This window comes from Epinephelus moara, chromosome 13 (assembly GCF_006386435.1).
Source record: "Epinephelus moara isolate mb chromosome 13, YSFRI_EMoa_1.0, whole genome shotgun sequence".
In the NCBI taxonomy this organism is placed as follows: Eukaryota; Metazoa; Chordata; class Actinopteri; order Perciformes; family Serranidae; genus Epinephelus; species Epinephelus moara.
The window spans coordinates 4,579,944-4,590,523 of NC_065518.1; the positions used below are offsets into that span (position 1 = coordinate 4,579,944).

Here is a 10,580-nt window from a genome sequence, read left to right on the forward strand (position 1 = left end):
CGCATGACTCTTGACGTCACTGCCACTAAGCTTTCAACTGATTTCGGCCGCTTTATTTTAAAAACATTGTATAATGGGGAAATCGGACTGTTTAAGCTAAATAAGAAGCTGTAATGGCGGACTGCCAGCACTCTCGCCTGTTCGGGGGTGATGACGTTTAATGTCCCCGACAGGGTTTGTAGTCGTATTGAGCAACTTCTTAGCAACCGCCTTTTTCACGACACGTAAAAGCTTCAAAATTCACAAGTAGGGTATTTACTGACGTGTTTTATGTCGTAGAACAAAACCTGAAACTCGCTTAACCACAGACCTTATTTGAGGCATTTGACCAAAATCCCATTCAAAAAACGTATTGACTTTTAGACGGGAGAACCGGAAGTGCTAAAAGCGCTAACGGAGTTCCGGAATTACTGGCACACTCTATTTAATTGGATATAGTACGACGACAAGATATTTGTGTTGAAATTGAAAACTTTGTTGTGTTTTTTGTGAATGCAAACGTCAGATAAACCCTGAAAGTGAGGGGACGTACTTTCTAAAGAGGACCTGATGTCAAGGACTAGAGTTTGTCTCTGTCTGTATACTGGCATCCCGTACAGTGAACGCTATCGGGAACTGATGCAGTATCCATGACACCCACTCACTGAACTCATACACACAGTAACACACATGCACAGAGTGAGGTTTGTGGGAAGTGACGCTGAGCAGAGAGAGCTGCTGTAGCTGCAGTTCGTCCTTGGAAACGTCTGTGTGTCTGTCTGTGTATCTCACTTTGTCTTAAATCACAAAGCTGTGAAGCTGCTGTCAGAGTCTGATCAGCTGCAGATGGAAAGTTCCTTATATCATATTCACAGCGCTGCAGCGTGGAGCTCTACACCACACTCAACTTTCCCTTTCTCCCAGAGGGAAATGAAACCTCCTCGAGTCTGAAACATTTCACAGTCTGTCACAGTCGTAAAGGAAAATGATCTTTGGTTGTTTAGTTGTTGTTATTGTTGGGTGTTCCTGTCAGAGGTGTGGCCTGTGAATCTGTGGGTCAACACGTGCTCGAGTGGAAACACCTTTTCTGCAGGAACTGAATCAGCGTGATCGATCTGACCTTGTTTTTTTATTGCTCATAGACAGAAATAGACACACAGCTGATAACAAAGGAGGGCAGAAAAACAGAAGAATAGACAGGACTATTATGAGCACAAGTATGTGAAGAAATAGTAGTATAAAAAACATTTACTATTTCTCCCCCTTGTTTTTGTGGGCTTGAAATATTCCCCTATGAAATAGGACAACCCTTCAAGACCCTGATATGTCATCAGTATCGTCAGCAGAGGAGTTCCATGAAAACCATGTTTGGCTTTTTCAGGGCATGTATAGAAAATGGCACCATTTTTGATATAATGTGAGTTCTTCTTTGAACATGGGCGTATTACCAGGTGGCATTCGGGCCCCTCCACCCCACTGCGTGCATTGTCTATATTTATGGCCCTGAAGTGCAGCAACTTTGCTGCTGGACTTAAGTTAAATTTCAGGTGTGAGTGTTATTAAAGAGAAATGCAGCATGGAAACGTGTCAGCATGCAGGACTGTCATGCAAGAATCACAGTGTTTGTTTTGTTTGTTTGTTGTTTGTTATGCTTCTTACTAAAACAAGGACCATAATGCATTGAAATGATATTAAGTAAATGTAATACGGTGCTTATCGTAGTTTTTTAATCTGTATTAATGAAGATAATATCTTTGTGTGCCCCTGAAAAACCTTCGTCTGAAGAGCCATGTAGTCCGAACACTTCCATCCCAGCAGGAATCAGGACACGCTGCCCCGAGACACTGACGCACAAAATGGAGGGGGAGGGACTCAGTGGTTGAAGTATCCTGATCCCAGTAACATTCACTTTACTTTCTGTCCAAACACACCTGAACTGACTTCTTCTCTAGAGCAAACGCAGCTGAGGCTCATGGGTATTGTAGTATTTAGTGCAGTCTGACAGAAAACTTTAATGTATAGTGTGGTTAAATTATCCAGGTGACTCCTGTGTTTCTGTGTCGATGAACGTCATTATAATAAAATTTAATTAGAGATTTAGTCTCAAGTCAAAACCAACAAGTCCCAACCAGTCAGTTTTTATATCTGGACTCGTATTTCCCATGTTTTGTGTCTAAGTGGTCCAGTATTGAGAGAGAGTGCTGCAGGCGGCGGCAGCGAAGAGTTCCATTTGATATTTGTCAGCAGATACATTGACCGTGTGTTTAAGACTGAATTAATGAAGAAAGTCACCAAACTTACACTTCATCAGTTTATTTGGGTTGACTCTGCCTGGACAAATGTAGAGCTTTAAATAAAGTTCATGTGTTGATGTATTTGTTGTTGTTGTTGGTAAACAAAGAGAGCTGAGAGCTGCAGCCTCCCTCTGTGGGACGAGCAGGAATCCCCTCCATGTTTTTCCCTCTCGCTCTGCCGGCGAAGCCCCGGCATTCTTTCCAGCCGAGTCATCGCTGCTGTCAGTCTCCCCGCTGTGTGTGTGTGTGTGTGTGTGTGTGTGTGTGTCTGCTTTCTGTCAGACAGTCGGCTAATTGCCGCTTAACGTTGTGTCACGCTTCATTCTCCTCAAAAGCAAACACACATTTTCAGCTCACTCACATTCACTCATGATGCGTCTAACTCTCACTGAATCGTCCAGAATAAATAAAAAGTTACACTAACGACTCATAAACCTTCTGTAAGGCTGAATCTGTCTAAACTGAACGCACCATAATATCACTGGGCACATTTAAAGGTGCTGTGAGTAACTCTGGAGAAAGACAGTTGATAGTCTCATTCCCAGGTTCAGATACAGACACTTTAGTTTGGTTGTTCAGATGAGCTGCAGACCCAAAGCACCGGTGTTTGATGACCGAGAGGGTATAGGACCAGAAAAGTTTTCAACGTCTTCTTACCCCCCTGAACATGAATGCTATTATTTGTGTTGCTCATTCATAGTTTGTATGTTGCCAAGGATCCCGTTTGTTTCTGTTTTTATTGCTCGTGAGTTTTGTTTTATGTTTGAGTAAAAGAAAAGATCTTTTTGAGGAGATAAGTTTGGCGATGTTGGCAATGTTTGTTCGGTAACATAACTGTGGCGTAACACCAGATTCACAGGGAATAGTTGCAGCCATAGGTTTTGTTGTGTCAGTGTGTTTTCAGGTCATGAAGGTTAATTAGTTCAGGCAGGACATGATGTCAAACTCAATGGAACACAGCCATACTGCCAAAAATAATACTGCAAATAGAAATAAAGTTTTCTTTCACTGAAATGTTCCTGACTGAAGTCTTGCCTAAAGAAGGCTTTTCAGCATTTGGTTCCCTTCCTTCGCATTAGCATTATCACAGTAAACCATAGACTGTAAATGCAACATGCTAACCAAGCTAACAGCTAGCGTTAAGGCACTTGTACATGATTGCCGATTTGCCGACGCCGCAGCGCTCGTCGTCCGCTTGACCCAACGCTGATATCTCCTCCATTATGCAGTCGGATCTTTACATTTTTCCGCGCCCCGTCTCCACCCCGCCTGCGTTATACTGTAAAATCATTGGCTCTGCATGGAAAGGTCAGCGTCAAACGGGGTCGAAGTACAACAAAACTGAACTTTTGGCGTTGCGTCAAAACGTCGGTGAAGCCCTCAAGTCGAAGTCGAAAAGTACCCCGACGTCAGCGTAAATGCCAGCTTCCATAGGCAAACAATGGCGCAGTGGGCATCAAGAGATTTTTAACGCTGGTCATGTGCAAGTGCCTTTAGGGTTAGTTCCCCTCTTGTCCAAATATGGTTACTTCTGGCTCCAAAAGGCGACGGTCGAAATAACAAACGCATGGCTTCCACAAACCAATGGGTGACGTCACGGTGGCCATCTCACTTATTTTATCCAGTGTGCTCACATTGTCCAACACTGGAGTGTTAATTAATGTTGCCGTCTTTTGACCAACAGCAACTGGACGAGATGCGTCGTGACCTCCGCTGGATCACCGATGCCCTGCAGTACGCTCGCTACAAGCAGCCTCGCGGCGGCGTACCGATCACCTGCCTGGTGGATGCCAACGCTACGGAGAGCGACTCTGGGCAGCAGAAGACTGACTCCACCTCCTCGAACATGGACTACCTGCCCACACCTTCGCCCTCACCTGAATTCCGCAGAAGGAAAGCCATCAGCGGTGAGTCGTCGCTCAGGAGCTCCAGGTTAAATTTAAATCAAAAACACATGAATGAAACTCTCTCTGTGTGTCTGCCGGCAGACTCTCTGCTCGGCTCAGATGAAGACGGATCCTCTGAGGTTTTCCTGCCGACAGACAGCGACTACGACTCCAGCGACGCCCTGAGCCCCCGTGAGCTGGACCTGCTCTATTCCCCACCCCAGGATCTGTCCCAGCAGGCCTTGCACTCTCTGGGCGGCAGCGCTCCCGACGTGCTCCAGATCCACGAGCTCAGGTGAGAAGATTCATCTTGTTGTTAGAACACGTTGGCAGCAGCAGCTCAAACTGTACGTCTGCTCATATTCTCACTTTAATGGAAGTGATGTATTTGTTATTTGTTCAAACTTTGTCTGATCGTACATTTAATGAGGATCTCTAATGACTGACACCAGCTATGTTTGCTTCAAAGTGATTTTAGGATGATTCAGTCTGGATTAAGAGATAAGAGACTTTATTTTCATCCATCTGTATACAGTGCTGTACCTGCTCCCTGGTGCAAAAACAAAAACAATGAATAATGAACATTCAGACACATAAGGTGTAATAAAATATAAAGACAGGCACCAACGTGCAAATGGGAGAAAAATACAGACACTTTTGTCTTCACTCCCATTTTTTGTGAGTTGAAGTTAAGATTTAAAACTTCCTCTATCAACACAAAAAGCTTGTTTCTCTCAGATGTTCACAAATTTGTTAAAATCCATGTTAGTGAGCTCTTTGCCAACATAATCCATGATATATTTGTCTGATTTATGTAACACAGGTGTGCGTAGGGATGGTCACAAGAAAGCAACACTATAAAATGTGCAGTTTGATCAACAACTTTAAGGGAGCGTGTCACTGACATGCTGACTGCAGGAATGTCCACCAGAGCTGTTGCCTGTGAACTTTCAACCGTCAGACATCTCCAGTGTTGTTTCTGTGAATTTGGCAGTACACCCAACCAGCCTCAACACTCTGTCTCATTCCCTGGGGTCTCATTCCGATACATCAGCCTGGTCAGTGGCCCTTAGGCTTCCCTCACCAAAGCACAAGGTACCTTAAAGCGTCTGCATTAGATGCACTGGCCTTTTAACTTACTCCAATGTAATCCCATCCATGGCAGTAACATAGAAAGAGCAAGAACGTCTGAGTAGGGCAGGAGGGAAGGATGGTGGATGGGTCAAACACACACCACACTTTCACCCAAGAGACCAGTATTTGTGTCTCGTGTGAAATCAAAAGTCGACTTGAGTTTTTGCAGCCACCTGACGTAGGCACTGGTGTGTGGATTTGGTTTAGTACAGGTCATCGCCCCAAAGCTTCAAACTAACATCATCATCAGGTGACACACTCGTTAAGTTACTGTTACAAACGTGGTTATATTAACCCATGATTGTCTTTCTAAACTTAACTAAGTAGTTTTGTTGCCTAATCCTGTTTCCTCTGATGAAAAAAGTTTGTTTTAAAAGGCACTGCCGCATGTAATAAGTGGAAATTGACATGTCCATAACTGATGCTAGAGGGGCTAAAGGGTAGGACCACTGACCACGCAGCTGTATTTGACAAGTTGGAAGTGAGAACAAGGGAAGTGGCTGGTCTCAGACGATCTTGCAGGTGAAGAAGCTGCATGCGGAGGTCCTAGATCGGCTCACCATACTGGTTGGATGTACTGCCAGAGAGACACTGAAAATGGCTTAGATTAGACTTTGGTGGTCAAAGGTCATCGTGACCTCACAAGACATGTTTTTGCCTTAACTCAAGAATTCATGTGTTAATTATGACAAAATGTCACGCAAACGTCTGACAGGATGAACGTGATGACTTTTTATATCCAACATGTCGAAGATCACCTTCACGTAATGTTCAGTAGAAACACTTTTCTGGCCGTTACTCAATGTCATATCTCAGGAACAGAAGGGGAGACATTTGGTCAGATACTGAATTAGTGACACTAATCTTGAAACTGTGCTGATTGTTTAGATCTTCTGTGTGTGAAGCATCCATGTTTTAGAATATGTTGCTTCTTTGCAGCAACATTTGAAACGTTAGCCCCTTTTCCACCAACATTTCCTGGAACTTTTATTGCCAGGAATTTATTTACCTTGGTAAAAGAATTCCTGGTAATCTGTGTGGTTTGCATTTCCACCACACCTCAAGGTTCTGGAAAATGTATTCAAATTAGCGTGATGACGTAGATGATTCGTCGTGTGTCCTGTATTTGGCTCCGCCAGCTTGTTTACTGGTAACATGGCAACATTAGTGCTGGTGTAGAGTCGGGGCTGTTTGTCTCAGCCAGCAGCTCATTTTAAAAGTATTTTAAGATAAGTGTCAAACTAAGTTATTCTCCATACAGACAGCTGTCATTTCAGCTTATTAGTAACAATTCACTATCAGCTGGACTAGTGTGCTGTCCTCACATGTGTGCTGACATAACGTTAGTGTCGGTGGATGAGAGACTGTGGACGGAGCATATTAAATATCACTGTCTACATGTTTACATGTTCATGCTGCTGAACACATGTATTGATAGTATTAATTTCGGTGTAAATGTGCAGAGGTTTTTCAAAATGAGAAAAGTTCCTGCGGTGGAAAAGGGGCTAGTGTCAACTGTCGTGACTACACATGACTCTGAATTTAAAATGTAACTGCAGCTGGTTCACAGAGGCACACACCCCGACATGACTGTCTGATAAAATCTTAAATGAAATGTCTCTTCAAGATCCTACAGAGTTTCATTTTAATATGTGTTAGTTTTAGATTCACATTAGTAAAAGTAAAACGATGGTTATTGGTCATCAGACAAATAAATTGACCATCTGATTAAATAAATTAAACTCCTGCTGTTGTAAAAACCAGTCAGAGTCTCTGCTGAGTTCAAACATCAGTCAACAACCACAGTCTGAACTTTGGTCTGTTTGGAAACTGGAACTGTGTGCGATCACGGGACATGAACGTCCTCCTCTGTGTCCCCGTCATAAATCTGATGGATCATGTTTTCCTCCCGTCTCTCAGGTACAGCGTCTGCCCCCCCACAGACCTCCCCCTGTCCCCGTCGGTGAAAGATCCTAAATCCTCCCCCCTCCTCCCTCACTCCCCCTCTCTATCTACAGACTTCCCCCTCTCTCCTTCCTGTCTGCCTCGCTCTCCGTCCTTCTCCAGAACCCTCCCCACCTCGCCGTCCCTCCCCCTCTCTCCCAGATTCTCCAAAGACCTCCCCCTGTCCCTCCCCCTCTCCCCAGCGCTGTCCGATACCACCAAGACTCTGGAGGGCCTCTCGCTGTCCAAGAGCCACCAGGACGGCGTCGTCACCCCCCTCAGGGCCCTCGCCAACCCCCCCGCCAAACGCAAACTGCTCTCCAGGAGTCACCGGGGCCAGTACTTCAGCGGGCCCCAGCGTTGGCTCAGGGGCCACAGCGGGGAGAGCCACACAGGATCTTTATCTGAAGGCATCTACACCAAGCAGCTGGACCTAGACCTGCCTCTGCCCGGGGACACCACCTATGTTAGCCACGCCTCCTGCGTCCTGGAGAGCCGGAAGGGCCGACACCGAGAGCCACGGCCCCACGTCCGCAGGATCTTTGTGGAGCCCTGCAAAGAGCTGTCGCCGGGCCATGAGAGGAGAGGCTGGGAGGAGGAGGAGGAGGAGGAGGAGGTGGTGAAGGCTGCAGGCGTGTCGGTGGTCGTGGAGGGGGAGGAGCCAGAGGGAGCCGCCACACAGGACGTAGACTCAGACGACCAAACAAACGCCCAGGTGTCAGAGATACTCAGCAGCACGCTGTAGAGTGGGACAGCAGCTGGAGGCAGCAGGTCGGTTCACTTCAGACACACCTGAGCTTTTAAAGCTACACCAGGCAGAAGTTTAGATCCTCAGCACTGAACGCCAGAGCACACAAACGTGTCGTCAGATCCTTCATCTCTCCTCTCGTTTATTATCTGACTGCGTATAAAACAACAGCTTATCACGAGCAGCAGCTGCGTCAGTATCTACACAGGATGCTTTCAGGTACAGTATTGAGTGTAGGTCACTCAGAGTGTAAAAATACACTTTACATCACATTTATACAAAACTCACAGCCTGTCAAAAGCTTTCAGCACCTCACATGGTCCTCCTCTGCTGTTGTTATATTTTCATCCGTCGTGTTTTAATGACTTCTCGTCTGTTTTGGGCTTTTTAATGCTCATGATAATGGTTGAAAGGTCAGCAGAAAGCTGTTAAGAGCTGCGATAGTTCTTGTAAACAAACCTCCAGATAAAAAACAAGGTGACGTTTCAATAATTAACACTTCACACCTTCTGCTGCTCAGCTGGTTGTAAAGTTACAGGTTGTAAACAAACTGTAACTGTAGTGTATCTTCCCTCTCTCTAACTATAGTCACAGAATCTCTTCCGTTCATCGGCGTGAATCACAAAATCTTTTGTAACTTTAAAGTCGCATATTTTAACTTTTTGTCCAAATGACATCAAGACACTTCGTAAAAAGTGACGAATCAACACATGAGAACTGAGTGAACATTTTTCATCAAGGACTAAATTTTGTATCACATCCTGATACCTTAACAACATAATAGGTCGTTTGTGAATGACTCACAAAACGATGAGTGTAACCTTTAATAGGCACAGTTTCAGACACGCAGTTAAATTTTGGAAAGGTCGCAGTTTGGTTAGTTTAGGAAAAGTTTGTTATGTAACTTAAGTACATGCATAAATAATTTAAGTTAACCATCGTCTCTCTTGGGAAAAGCTTGTGTCTCCAAAACAGCTAATTTCCAGGAAAGGTAACGGACCATCAGTAGTGGCTGTAGCAGCTCTAATTCACCCAGTGGTGACAGCAGCACGTAAGCACGTTTAAGGAAAAAAATTACAAGGTTTCTGCCCACCAGCGACAGTATGTTACACAAAAATAAAATAAGACGACGTTGACTTTTGGTCTCATGGTTAAAAGTCCTGTCTTTGTTTGACTCATCCGTCCACCCCGACCTCTTGTGTCACCTGACTTCCTCCCTTGCTCCCGTCATAATTACTCAGCCACTACAGGTCACCACTTAACAACAGACGTAAATATGAGTCATTAAAGCTGCTGTACAAACGACTTATAGGGTCACTTTTTGGGGAGGACGATCCTCTGAGTTCACAGTTAAAACGCTCGCACCATGTGTCGCTGCCCAGTGTAGCTTTAAAATGCTCTCAGACTTTGTAAGTGTCAAACCGAAACATCAGTTCAAATCACCACTGTCTCTCTCTCTGTGTCTGTGTCTCTCAACAACAGTGCTGATTGGCCGGGCCTGTTTCGACGAGCCGCCCCCCCCCTTCAGACCTCCATAGATTGTAAACTAAACTAAAAAGTTGCTGGTTCAACTCCGCCAAGTCTCAGAACCCATGGCATCGACTGTTACAAAGAAAATAATCAATGCAACGAGAAACCGAGCACTGCTTCTTCTTCTTCTTCTTCTTCTTCTTCTCCTCTGACCAGGAACTTTGCACACTTTGACTCTGCACGTCAACCAAAAACACAAAGCTGTTTCCACTGATTTAGTTTTTCCCCAGTTTAGTTCAAATCTCTCGATTAGATGATTTGGTGGCCCGTCCTCAGAGCATGGATTCTCCTCTACTTGAAGTGAATGTACAGTTGAGTCTGTTTGTGTGGTTGAATCCCGTCTTTGTTCCTTTGAGCTGCTCCCAGCAGGTTCTAATGTGGTCCAATGAGTTTAACGTGGTCAGTTTAAAGAGATGATATAAATATATATATGAGTCACTAAACACAGACCACTACAGAAACCTTAAAGTATTTTTCTAGTCTCCGATGAAAGATATTTTACCTGAGACGTTGATGAATAGTCAGAGCTGTATTTTGTCGGCATGAAGTAGTCTGTAGCTGTCGTTTGTTTTTGGTTTTTGGACTAAAGCTTTGTGTCCAGTTCGTGCCTCCTCCTGGTTCAGCATGACGATGTCAGGGGTCGGGGGGGGGGTGGGGGGGGGTGTGGGGGTTTAGCTCGGGGGGGTCAGGATCAGTCTGCACTTTGCCTCTCAGACTCTGATGGTGTTTGTGTTGTTGCTTTCTGTTTTCGGCTGTTGTGTTTCCTCAGAGGCTGCTGGTGTGTTTTATGTTCCACGCGCACCAAACACTGCAACCGTTTAATTTCTGACGTGAAACTCCAGATTCTTCAGACGTATGCACGGCCTTTTAAAGAGTGCGTTTTTAATGTTTGCACATCGAGGAATAAAAGCTAATTGAATATATTTGATGCAGTTGGGCATTAACTGTGGCAGCTTCTCTCATTAATGACTGTATGAAGTTTCCATTTACAGGCTGTGTTTGAATGTGTAGCTCAGATACTAAAGTTACAACCAGACTGACTCTACAACCCTCGTACTGCAGTGA

The 10,580-nt window shown here is 44.8% G+C and overlaps 1 protein-coding gene across 1 annotated transcript in view; it reads left to right on the plus strand.

Annotated features, from left to right (window-relative positions):
- Positions 1-10,138, plus strand: part of ankfn1 (ankyrin repeat and fibronectin type III domain containing 1) — a 151,861-nt gene extending 141,723 nt beyond the window's left edge. The window contains exons 23-26 of the mRNA XM_050060779.1: positions 3,958-4,180; positions 4,262-4,454; positions 7,214-8,008; positions 9,468-10,138. Coding sequence (XP_049916736.1) covers positions 3,958-4,180; positions 4,262-4,454; positions 7,214-7,982 — 1,185 coding nt within the window. The 3' untranslated portion in view covers positions 7,983-8,008; positions 9,468-10,138. The remainder of the gene's footprint in view (positions 1-3,957; positions 4,181-4,261; positions 4,455-7,213; positions 8,009-9,467) is intronic.
- Positions 10,139-10,580: the final 442 nt, after the last annotated feature.